The sequence below is a fragment of the Pomacea canaliculata genome, linkage group LG3 (genome assembly GCF_003073045.1).
Source record: "Pomacea canaliculata isolate SZHN2017 linkage group LG3, ASM307304v1, whole genome shotgun sequence".
NCBI classification, from domain to species: Eukaryota; Metazoa; Mollusca; class Gastropoda; order Architaenioglossa; family Ampullariidae; genus Pomacea; species Pomacea canaliculata.
The window spans coordinates 14,812,386-14,825,117 of NC_037592.1; the positions used below are offsets into that span (position 1 = coordinate 14,812,386).

Below are 12,732 nucleotides of genomic sequence, written 5' to 3' on the forward strand. Positions count from 1 at the left end.
TTTGAGAAAAAGAAGGACAGTGTAGACGAGACCTTGATGCCTTTTTTCGAGAAACCTTTCTTGTTAGAGTTTTATTTCTTGACTTGCAGGGACCTTGGTCACAACCAGATCAACACAATACACCCCTCGGCTTTTTTGCCACTGTCCCTGCTTGAAGATCTGTAAGTCTGGGCAATCCAAATCCCACTTCCAGTCCAGCAGTCAATGTTTTATTAATGGAATGATGTTGCTGGCTTTATAATTGAGTGTTTGGGTGTGAGAAAGAGATACTAGACATCTTTTATATATATATATATTTTTGTTTCCTTGCTTTTCTTAGCTTTGTTTAAATTTTTTACGGGGATGGTTGGAGACAGACTTAAGCTCCGGTCACCACGACAGTGAGAATCGGCTGTCGTGGGTTCGTATCTCGTCTCCGATATACCTCTTTCTGTGACACTTTTTTACGGGGCTGATGTGGCAATTTCCAAGCGATTGTTGTTGACGACAATATTTTGCAATCTGATTTTATTACTTTGGTTGAGGGCGCTCTACAGGGAGGTTAGATGTCTCGCTCCTCGACTTAAGTATGTAGGGCATGCTTTGTGATTCACACTGCGTTTGCGTGTAAAAATACAAACTTCTCCGTCCTGTGGTTTGATACATTTGATTATTTTAATGGAGATGTCCAGTGTTGTCCATAGGAATGGGAATCCCATGGGAATCCCATGGGAAACGTCCCATGGGACGGGATGGGATGGGACAGCACACATTTGTATTTCCCATGGTAGTCGATACTTGATATTGCAAAATAAATTTACTGTTATTTCATTCATCAAGGATTTAAATCTTTCCTCTGAATCATCTATTGTATGTGAAGTAGCAGGAATTATAGAACAAAAGCCGAAAAGTGGTTTTCAGTGTTGTCCATAGGATTGTTAATACCATGGGAATCCCATGGGAAACGTCCCGTGGGATGGGACGGGATGGGACAGGCATAAATTGCCATGGGACGGGATGGGACGGGATAGAAAAATATGTCCCATGGACAACCCTGGAGATGTCCTCACCCACCCCACCCCACTCCCACCCCACTCCAATTTGCTTCGTGATGAACACGAACACAGTTCGACTTCAAACATTCTTGGGAATAAATGTAATGCTGAAATATGTCCGGGTATTTTAGAAATCTGTATTGAATTCATTTTGAAAATCAAACCATTACAAATTGTTCGGTTTAAACTCTGTGACTTCGTACCATGTGAAATGCTGACATTCGTGTTTCCAGTAACCTCGGTGAAAACCGCCTGAGTTCTGTGCCAACCCAAGGGCTGCAATCTGTGCAGAAGCTGAAGACGTTCGGCAACCCAGATCTTCGCGACTTTCCGCCCAAAGAGTCCTTCCCCAAGGTGTACGACCTCACGCTGTCCTACGCCTACCACTGCTGTGACTTCATCCAGGCGGAAGTGAGTGAAGGAGGGGCGAGAGGTCACACGAGGCGAAAATTTGTTATGTAAATAGCTGGTCGATGTTGCTGGCTCTGTCGTTTCCAGAACGGATGCAGGTCATCTGTATGTATTCTATGCGCGTGCGTGTGTGGGAGAGAGACAGAGACTCCTTATTCCTCACTCCTTCCCATCCTGTCTCTGTCTCTTACTCTCCCGCGATCTTTCTCTTTGTCTTAGTGGGGAGGGTGAGCGGATTGCTTGCTTTAATGACCTTACTTCTCATGCTTCTGGACATTTGGCATTCCTCGCGATGTGTGGAAAAGAAACCAGTCTCTTGTAAAACCCTTGGCTCGAAGCAAGCTCGCCTGAAAGGACAACTTTACTTTTTTCCCGAAGCCACAAACATCCCCGCACCACTACGGAGAAATATTTAGCATATAAAGGCTGTCCTTCATTTACAAAGGACGGAAGACTTCGATGGTAGACTTGAGTGGCCAATGGCGAAATTTTGCTCCTTGCTTGTCATGCCGACTGAAATAAAATGGACGTTCCGGGCTGGAGTGCCATTCACATCGAGGTTTTTTTCTCCCATTTAATATATAAAATATTTTCTGCCATCTTGCTTTTGCTACTCAAATCCACACATCATAAAGTGAAACAAAGTCACTATTTTTGAGTGTTTAACCACAAATAAAAACATTAAGGTATTATTCTTTTCGTCTGGGGCAGTAGTTATGAAGCGAGGGTAAGTCTCTCTCCTGGGGTAACGTGGAGAATTCAAGAACAAGAGTTTGAACATGTAATGGATTAATGGCGGCAAGTAGGAATAGAAACCAACGCAGAGTATGTGGAGGATTAATACAGAGTACAGGATTCAATCGAGCGTGTAAAAGATTAACCCAGTTATCTGTGTTGCACGTGCAGAAGACGGACACCATCGAGATGGTAGATGAGCAGATAGTGTGGCTGGGCAACGACACGGGGTTACGATGGAGGGAACATTACAACAACCTCACCGACTTCTGGGAAACACACCTGGGTAAGTGACCAGTCTTTCTCATAAAATAGTATAGTAAACTATAAACCCGAAGCGATGAACTGTTAGAATGTTGTATGTACCTGGTGACAATCAGCTGGTCTAAAGATCACACGGTTACTCTTGTACTGTAGAGGAAAGAAACACCTAAGAAAATAAACTCTCATCTTTCTCTCTTTCCGATTTGCTCTTCAAGATTCCGTTCAACTCTTGGCATTAAACATTTTTTCAATAACATGAAACCTTTACAAGAAAAGAAATGTTTCGGTCAGTAATGCCAGAGCTACCCCGCCACTCACCATGACACAGATTGAAATGCCTGGAGCAGATCGCCCAGAATACTTGAGCCAGACACGCGTTGCCATGACAGCTGCAATCTCCAGGAAGTTGGAGAGTTCAATTCCTTGTAAAATGTCATCAAACGGTGATCGTGAAAGGAATAATAGCAGGGCGCGTTTGATCTTCAGCCAACGGAAACTGTTGGTGTTACTAGACACGTGTTGGCCGTAGATGACCCCCGCTTAGGACAACTGCTCTTCTGCGATGCCTCGTTAACTTTTAGAAAACTCTTTAATCTGGAAAACTATTGTGCATGTTGAGAAAGGATGGTTGTGAAGCGGTTGGTAAAAAGAATCCTAAGAATGACAGTTTGCTGGGATGTGCACGCAGACAAACACACAGCATGATGAAGAGTTTGTTGTTGTGTACACAGAAAATCACACGGAGGTCCTGTGGGATGACATACAGAACAACGATTACAACCCCGGGCAGTACGACCTGCCGAAGGAGGCGGAGATCTACCTGGAGGACTACCTACCTGACGACAACGTCCATGTGCACAACCTGGTGCTGGCTAAGACCCCCATCACGTGCAAACCTAAGCCAGGTAAGGAATTCAGTTATTAAAAAAATAGTTTGCAAGCTTTTAAACCTGCTAAAAATATGTCAAAGTATCTGTTTTCTTTGTCAAAAAAATTATACCTCGTCTGTTAACGGAACTGCCTTCCAAGGAATTTAAAGAAACAACTTCGGGCAAGATTGAATCGATCAGGCTGCGAAGGAGAAAAATAATAGATCGATGTTTCTATTTTACAAAAAAAAAAAATTGTCTCGAGACAAATTTAAACATGAGAATTCTTTGTTTAAGTTTTACCTTTGAAATAGCTTGATGCCGTGAAAAGAGAGGAGCGCAGGAACGGATCGAAACCCGGTCGCGCACAACTTTTGTGTCAGTGACACAGTGTCTGTCTCTGCTCTGACCTCATCTTCTGCTTGTGTCAGGTCCGTTTATGCCCTGCGATGACCTCTTCGGCTGGTGGTCGCTGCGCTGTGGAGTCTGGTTCGTCTTCATGCTTGCGTTGCTAGGTAACGCGGTGGTTCTGTTCGTGTCTGTGACATCGAAATCCAAGATGGACGTCCCTCGCTTCCTCATCTGCAACTTGGCATGCGCGGATTTCTTCATGGGTGTGTACCTCGGCATCCTTGCCATCGTTGATGCATCCACCTTGGGTGAGTTTCAATCAGCCTACCCCTCCCTCCTTCCTCCTTCCTCCATGCCACCCACGATATAACCCTCCATCCTGACTCACAACACAGACTTCGCATCCACTGGCTGGCATCGGTCTTCAAGGGAGAGATGCAAGAGGAGAAAATTTCTTTCATATTTTTATAATTACAGGCAGGCTCCTTAGTGGCCGCACACCGCATTGCACTGTAAGTGGTTCACCGTGACTACAAAGCCTAAAAAAATGTCGCTTCAGTATTAGCTATTCTTTGAAAAGATTACTGTCTGTCTTTTCTCCTGAGATGTCTTGACAAGGGAACTAGCCTTGCGTATGCATTATTACAGTGTTATCGACTTCACCATTAAAAAAGATTCTAGATCTTTCTGTGGATCCTTTCGTGACTAAAGCTAACTTTAAATTTCTACAACCCAAATGAAAAAATTTTACAAAACAGCTTGGTTCTGGCTAACCCTACATAATGGCTATGATAATGACAGGAAGAGACCTTCTCTTTTTTTTCTTTTAATTGAGTTTTGTTTACCAAGTCGCTGCATATTGATATTTCCCTCCACCATGAATTAACAGTAATTAAGGTTTGCTGTAAGGCTAAACGATTTTCTGTGGCTGCATCTGGTTTCATTTCTGCCGGAATTTTCTGTTTGTGTTCGGTGATTGATGGGTAGGTCGGGGTGGAAGAACTACCTGATTTAATCACTCATTATGTCTCACAACCTGCATCAGGTTTCCATGATTATTTGTGCTACAGATGGGAAAATAATAATAGACAAAATGCTGTCCAAGCACATTATCATGCTAAAGCAGTTCGAGAATCTCCATTTCAACCATTACACTCACAGAGAATAGCAGTTACATTTCATCATTGACGAGAAAGATGAGTAATTAGTGCGGGGTTCGTTACATTTGCACGCCACCCTAGCGAGGGAAAAGGACTTTCAACAAAATAATGCAAGAACAAGAAGCATGAAGCAGAGAGATTGCGAAAATGGCTTTCCTCTCTTAAAATGAAAAGATATTTTTAAATACGCTTCAAAGTTCAACGAAAGCTAAAAGACACAAACTCTATTTCCCTTCTCCTTTTTGTCATGAAACCCGATGAATTTTCCCATTAAGACTGGGTTATTTCGGTCACCTGGGAGTTCATACACTTACTGCTTGAGTTCTTCTCTCTTGTCTGTCATGTTCACCTCTCTCTGTCTGATCCTTCCCTTTCATCAAAGCCACTCATCGTTCTTCCGGCAGACGGGCCTGCTGCTTCAGTTTCCTCCGCCAAGGGCAGTTGAAGTAGTGGTGGTGGCGGTGGTGGGGATGGTGGTGGATCAGGAAGGGGGATGTCCATGTTCTTTTTTTTTTTTGAAAATTTCGTTTACCCCACCCATCCAACGACAACGATCACTACTGGTGTCCTCTGTCATCTCCTCCCCATCCAGTCCATCACGCAACACTAAGGCTTCGTCTAAGTGCACGTGGAGAAGCTGTCCACTGAGACTTTGTTTCTGGTTTGTTCAGGTGAATTCCGCAAGCACGCCATCCCTTGGCAGCTGAGCTGCGGCTGTCTGGTGGCCGGCTTTCTGGGAGTCCTGTCCTCGGAGCTGAGTGTCTTCACATTGACTGTCATCACACTCGAGCGCTTCTACGCCATCACCAACGCCATGCAGCTGAACAAGCGGATGTCCCTCAGACAAGCAGGTGCGACATCCTTGCTGCCGAGAGGATTCAGATTATTTTCCTCCCCGTCATTAGTGAGACAATGTTTCACTCCAGTGTGACATAAGCTGCTCTAAAAATGAATAAGATAGTCAAAGTTGAGGAAGGGATTGAGAGGACTAATGGTCTTTATTGAAATAAAGAGTCAAAACAATGTACTTAAAGGGGTGCTTCCTAAAGCTATCTAAGCAGAAAACACCATCACGGAATAAAATAATAAAATGTCACAGGCTTTCTGTTGCCAGTGTGATGGTCTTGAATATATTAATCTGTGAAAGGTCGGTTGTGTGCAGGCTTCATCATGATGGGTGGATGGGTTTGCCATTTTTCCTGGCCAGTCTTCCGTTATTCGGAATAAGCGACTACCGCAAGTTTGCTGTGTGTCTGCCATTTGAAGTTGAGGACACTATATCAAAAAGTAAGCTCTCTTTCCTTCTCTCCTGTTCTCTCTCTCTGTCTCGATGTGGGTTGTGTGTGTGTGCTCGAGCGCATGATAGTGATATAACTTTCAGAATATTATGCACCATCCAAATAAGAAACTGTTACTTTAAAAGTTTCTTGAAATATTCACGCAAAATAAAGCCTATTTAAAGTTTTCTGGTTCTTTGAAAGCTGACATTATATTAATATCAACCAATCGTCGTCTTCCTTAGAGTTATCTCTTTTCACCAAAGAAGGATTATTTAAAATTTAAGGTTACGTGTGCTTCATCATGATCTTCAACGGCCTGTCCTTCTGCGTCATCCTGGCTTGCTACCTGGCCATGTACCTGAGCATCCGCCACTCGCAGGCCTGGAACTCCAACGATACCCGGGTGGCCAAACGCATGGCTTTGCTGGTCTTCACTGACTTCCTCTGTTGGGCGCCAATCGCCCTCCTGTCTCTCGCCGCCTCCTTCGGCAAAAACCTCATTGATCTGAGTGAGGCAAAGGTCAGAGCACTGGCAGGCAGCCAGGACAGGCTTTTCTGCACTTAAAGTATATAATCGTGATGAAGGATGTTAAAGCTACTCTAATGATAAAAGCAAAAAAAATAAAGAAAAAAAATGTTGAGAAATATTTTTTAAAGTACTGTTTATAGGCTTGTAGCACGCAAAAGATAAAGATTTTTTGCTCAAAGTTTGAGAAAGTTGATGTAACAACCTACACAGTGTCGTTTGATAATAAATAAAATAATTGCAAACTAGAAACTGGACATAGAAGAAAGTGTTTGTTAGTTTCAATGTTTCCTAGGTCATCCACCGGCTAGATGAATATCCTGCAACAAACCACGCCCAGTCATTTGATAGATAAATAAATACGTATTGTGCCTGATTTGTCTTTGAGAATGCTCCGATTACCCCCCTTTTTTCGGTCGGCAGGTCCTGACGATCTTCGTGCTGCCCCTCAACTCGTGCGCCAACCCCTTCCTGTACGCCATCTTCACCAAGCAGTTCAAGCGTGACTGCGTGCTGCTGTGCCGGAGGTTGGAGGACACGTCCCTGGCGCGTCACTTCTCGCGGGTATCGTACCGCCACGTCAGCGTAGCCTGGGGATCCGTGCGCCTGCCCTCGCCGCTGCGGTCGCTGGTGGCCGTCGACAAGGCTGACAACTGCTCGCACTCCGTGTCGGGTGGTGCGTGCAGCTTCGGCAACAACCTCAGCGGCAGCGGCGCCGGGTACCAGAGCGACCCGGACTCTGGGAAGGGGTCACTGGAGTACGAAAAAGCCACCCCGGAGGTTGCCAGCCAGCACGACCTGTCCCAGCCCACGCGCTTCAGCGAGCAGGACCATCAGGGAGGGTCGGAGCGGAGTCAAGGTCGGCAGTTGGACCACGACGTCACCAACGCCTACAATGACGTGCTGACGCGCTGCGGGGGTGGTAGAATCGATGCTAGCGAGCGGTGCGGGTGCTGCGGCTGCAGACGCAAGTACAGTGATCTCCTTCACTTTCACCAGCGCCCGATGCAGCGCGGCAACAAGTCCAGCTGCACGACGGAGACCTTCCTCCCTGGACACTGAGTCAGACGGTGACGTCAAAGGCCCACAACAACCTCACCACCACCATCACCATCGCCACCACCCCAACAGCCTCAACCTTCACCACAGCTACAGCAAGTCCGGCAACAACAGTGTCGGCAGCGACGACAGCGCACGAGGGCGGCGCCACGACAGGCGCATCAGCATCGAGGTGGAGGAGGATGGTGATGAGGACCGCGATAACTGCTGCTACCCAGAGACCAATGGAGACAAATGTAGCAGTTGTGGTGGTCGTTGCAGTGACGGAAATAGGTGGCGCTTCGCCGACAAACGGCTGCGCGTGAAAAGCGAGATCGTACTGCCGGTGGTGTCGTTCAGTGGCTGCGACGACAGGGTCGACATCCACGAGCCGCACAGCTGCTGCGTATCGGCGTCGTCGCGAGCTGCTTCAGCAGCAGGCAGGCGTGGAGGCGGAGGAGGTTTCAGCTGCTGCAGCAGCACCAATTCGTCCCCTGTGGAGACCTACCGGTGGTGCGGCGACCTGTCGGACCACGCCCTGTCGATGTTGTCGGCGACGTGCCATGCAGGGGAGGGGGTCGTGCTGCACAAACACCCCCACGCTCCCTCTTTCTGTGATTACGGCCGTGCGGAGCTGCGCGACACGAGTACGGACAAACGTGACGACAACGACAGCGGCAACGACGGTGAGGGTGAGGCGGACAGCGAAGGACCCGACGCCAGCGACGGCAGCGACAGCGACCTAGACGCTGGTGACGTAGCTCTGCTGGCAGAACGTCACGGTGCCAGCGGGTCCTGTGTGGAGGCGGATGTAGAGAGAGGGAGCAGTGCAGCTGCCCACCCAGCCTCACCTTCTCGCAGCTCCGCGGACACAACCGATCGCCTCCGCACCTTCGTAGACTCTGAAACCGATCTCGTCGCAGACACGTGTCTCCCCGGTTCGTCGGTGGACCTTACCTGCGCCTCCCAGACTCACCTGTCTGTGCCCCTTGTCGGTTGTCGTCGGCTTCTAGCGAGGCAGGAGGAACAGCACCTGAGGATCCACGGCGCTGCCAAAAGCACACCTTACACCTGCGATGATGAAAATGAAGAAGAGGAAGAGGACGATGAGGACGATCCAGACATCCAGCCTTTGGAAGAACTAGACTGTTACCTAGGCAACAAACACCTCGGTAACAGAGCTCTGATTTGTGACCGGACCAGAGCAGAACGGGAGGAAGTGTGTGGGCTGCTGATGGACCCTGCTGAGGAGGAGCAAACTACGGGCGACAGGCAGGCGGGGACAATCAAGAAAGACAATATCTACGACAGTGACAGTGGAGGCAGCTCGTAACACTGCGTTCACAAAAAAGCTCACAACTGTTTGTTTTCCTTTCTTCTTCCCTTTCGAATAACTCTGACATTTCTGGGTTTAAAATAAATCAAACATTATGTGTTGAGAAATTTATCCCAGAAAATTTTATAAATCGATCCTCTGCAATTTTTTTCGGAATCCAAATTTACAGCTGAAATCTTTTCGAAGATGGAGAACTGAGAAGTTTGACGGACAAACAGCTATTCGTGCTTACGTGGTACTAACCGGATGACCAACTGACTGGTCTCGCTGCACGTTTCTATTTTCTGTTTGTGAAATGTGAAAAAAGGATATTTTTTAATTTGATGCTGGGGTCCAATAACACGACTTCATTCAACATTATTCAATATTCCCGCGCCTTATTCGGTTCATGATGAAAATATATGTACGCACAAAGCGGAGACAATCATGTTTCTCCAAAACTATTTTTAGCGAGGGTTATTTTTAGTGCATTACAGCCACGCGGCGTTGTTTGTTTACAGTGAGCACAAATGCCTCATCAAATATTTTGTTGCCAGTTTCTAAATATTCTCATGTCTACGGTTGTCAGTGCCTGGAAATGATTCAAAATGTACCTGCGTGTGTGTGTGAGAGAGAGAGAAGAAAAAAAAATTCCTTTGCTAGTGTACATAGCTTTGTTGACAAGTTTGTTGTCGTTAATTCCTAACCTAACCTTCAAGGGTTTAAAAACTGTATGTCACAAAAAACTTTACAATCTGCGCAGTACAAAGGTTGTAGAAAATTAGAGTACTAAAGGCACTTGCCGCCACTCTCCAGCCACCGCTCTCTGAAGCCACAAAGAGACTTGAAGTCTTTAAAGACTTGGCAGCACGAGCGTTTCTCTGTCCTGTCCATACATTACAGTGTTAAGTTGCATACAAATGCATAATACATTATAATACCTATAAATATTGCAAGGTTAACGGTTCTAGCGATGCTTTAACCTTTTCTACTTTACAAGAGATAGAGGCGAATGAGTGTTTCTTATCTGAGATCACGTGCATAAACTAGCATTGGGGAAGTGCATTTAAAGGACTGGAACTCGAAACACGGCAAACTTTCCAAAGTCGATTGAGCTGTTCGAAAAAAAGTGGGTACCTGGTTCTGTAGAGAGTTTGGGAAGGAGGGGCCATGGGCACCGTCAACAACCCAGTATGGGAATCTTTATACTTACTGAGCATGCTGTACAGCAGGGGAGGGCAATTAATTTTCCCAAGGGGCCGCATGAGAAATTGGGATGGTTCTAGAGGGCCGGACTAATACAGTTAACTCAGTTTTACCCAATACTGTATATATAGTATATATACTGGCGGGCGGGCCATCGGGCTGGCCGGTCAGACAGGAGGCGCGCTGGATGCGGCCCGCGGGCCGCCCCTTGCCCAGGTCTGCTGTACAGTCTTGCGATGCTTACCCTTGTGATTACTTTATACTGGGTATTCATCCCCGTGCTTACTGTACAGTCCTGCGATGTTTCTATAGCAACAAGTGGCGAGATTTCTTACTATTCCGAAACTTTATTAATTCAGTAGCCTGATTTTATTAGGCTTTTCACATTTCAGCCTCTTATCCACTTTCAGGTCTTCAAAAGATTTTTGGTACTTTTATAATACTGAAAAGCATCATACGCGTAAATGTTAACAAGGAAGTTATATATATAATGTAAAATGTTGTTATCGTATTGAAACAAACTGAATTCGGATGCTAAAACTTCTTTATTAACGTTGTTTCTGCGTCTACAGACAAAGTAATGAGTGTCATGTGACAGAGGTAGAATACTTGGGTGCCTTCGTAATGTAACCGATAACGGGTAACATTTTGGGAGCATCGGTCTCCCGACATTGTTGACTGACTGGTGTGCGTGGGGTAAATACCGGTTAAGGCCCGGTAACAGGGCAAATGTTTTAACATTTGATAAGTTTAGCAAATTTGTGTGTAGAGATCTCCGATGGTTTTAGGGTGAACGTTCGGGACATTGGAATATTAACATGTTGAAGCAAGTTTAAATTTGTATACAAATACATTGGACAAAATATGATAGGGATTGTGGCACTTTAGGACTTTTTGACTTTAGGAGGTTGGACTCTTCGGTTAAGGCCGGAGGATCTTGCTGAGATGTAGACTGGACAGTGGTTGCCGAGGAGAAAAGAACAAGATCTTGCAACAGAAGCGAGTTTCATAGAAACAAAGATTGGATGAGGATTCGTTTCTTGATTCTAGTCCAAAACATCCAATCACGATGACTCCGAGTTCACTATTTTTTCAAGCCCCAACTATGACAGCTATGAGTATACAGTATCAGACCTCGTCAATCCGACACTTCTTTGTCGCAAAACTGTTTCCTCTAAGTTATTGAGAGTGACTGACGATGGAACTACTGTTTTTGTCACACCTGATGTTGTGTTATATCACCGATGTGCACGTGCCACCCTCGTCTATCACACAACACTTGTGTTAGTCGTAGGATAGCAAGATGAAGGTTCGGGCCTGTACAAGTTGAGCGATCCACGTGAGCCAAAGAAAACGGAAGTGCCTGTTGATGTTGATCCACGTGGGCCTTGGATAGATTGAAGAGCGAGTGTTCTGCTCAGCAAACATAAGAGTTCGACATCACATTCACATAGCAGACATCACGGAACAGCGCCACTTGGGTCACAAGGTCCAAACAGGCGTTCCCTTACCATTTCTTACCCGGGAAATGTCACTGATTACAGGCAAAACACGTGATCATGCGACCACAGGTGATCTGAAGCTAGAAAGGAAACTAAAGAAACGCGTGCCGTCGTTGAACTCGTTGGTGGCAGGAAGGGTACCCTTCTGAAATGGGAAGTTCGTCTTGGAGTAGCCTCTCTCGTTAGAAGTGTACTTGCTGCACAGACCGTGTAACGGTGCTTAGGGAACTGAGGGGACAAACGGCGAGACTTTACATCAAAGTAGACCCCCAACCCACACCCTCCTCCTCCTCCAAAGGTCAAGTACGCGAAAGGGCACGTGTATCCGGTCACACATAGGCTTCCTATAATTAACCTATTTTATTTCCGGTGTATTGGCTGGACAGTGGTCAGGTGCACTCTAGTCAGCGCGTCCAGAGAGCAGCAACACTCTCATCAAAATTAGTTGGCAAGCAAGACGACTGCTTACAGTCGCAGTTTGTCCCCATATAAAGATTATTTGGTTTTAATATATACTTTTTATGCTTGTTTTGAATTGTGCCAAGCAAAATATATGCTAAGATGCTTGCTAAAAGAAAAAATTCCAAATTATTGGTTACTACCTACAGTATCTCCGAGTTAATCTTCATTGCTTGCAATAAATTCAACAACTGTTTTAACCAGAGAGAGATAATGATGACTATATATATATATGCCTACATTTGTGGACAAAACAAAATGTGTGCATTAAAAAAACCACAAATATTAAATTTCATGCTAATGCTGGTGTGTGATGTGTTCATTCAGGAGGTTGTCTTCAGGTTTATAGGCATGTATACACACACCAGTCTGTGGGAACGCCAGTTTTGAAAAGTGCTTAATTTTATCACACTCACAAGATACAACATTGCGAGGTCTGCTGGCAGTCTTAATTCAGATTTGTGCAATATTTGGTAGCTCCAGTACGACAAGCTGTTATTCTCAATTCCCGTAGATCACTGCTATGTGGCACTGACCAAAATTTATTACTGTTCTCCATTCCATATGCATTTACGTTATCAG

The 12,732-nt window shown here is 45.7% G+C and overlaps 1 protein-coding gene across 1 annotated transcript in view; it reads left to right on the top strand.

Moving 5' to 3' along the window:
• The window catches only part of LOC112558949 (leucine-rich repeat-containing G-protein coupled receptor 5-like), a 46,232-nt gene extending 34,437 nt beyond the window's left edge, over positions 1-11,795 (top strand). Inside the window, 10 exon segments of the mRNA XM_025229720.1 lie at positions 90-161; positions 1,268-1,445; positions 2,352-2,466; positions 3,176-3,349; positions 3,745-3,972; positions 5,496-5,675; positions 5,987-6,022; positions 6,025-6,111; positions 6,389-6,624; positions 7,054-11,795. Coding sequence (XP_025085505.1) covers positions 90-161; positions 1,268-1,445; positions 2,352-2,466; positions 3,176-3,349; positions 3,745-3,972; positions 5,496-5,675; positions 5,987-6,022; positions 6,025-6,111; positions 6,389-6,624; positions 7,054-7,692 — 1,945 coding nt within the window. The 3' untranslated portion in view covers positions 7,693-11,795.
• Positions 11,796-12,732: the final 937 nt, after the last annotated feature.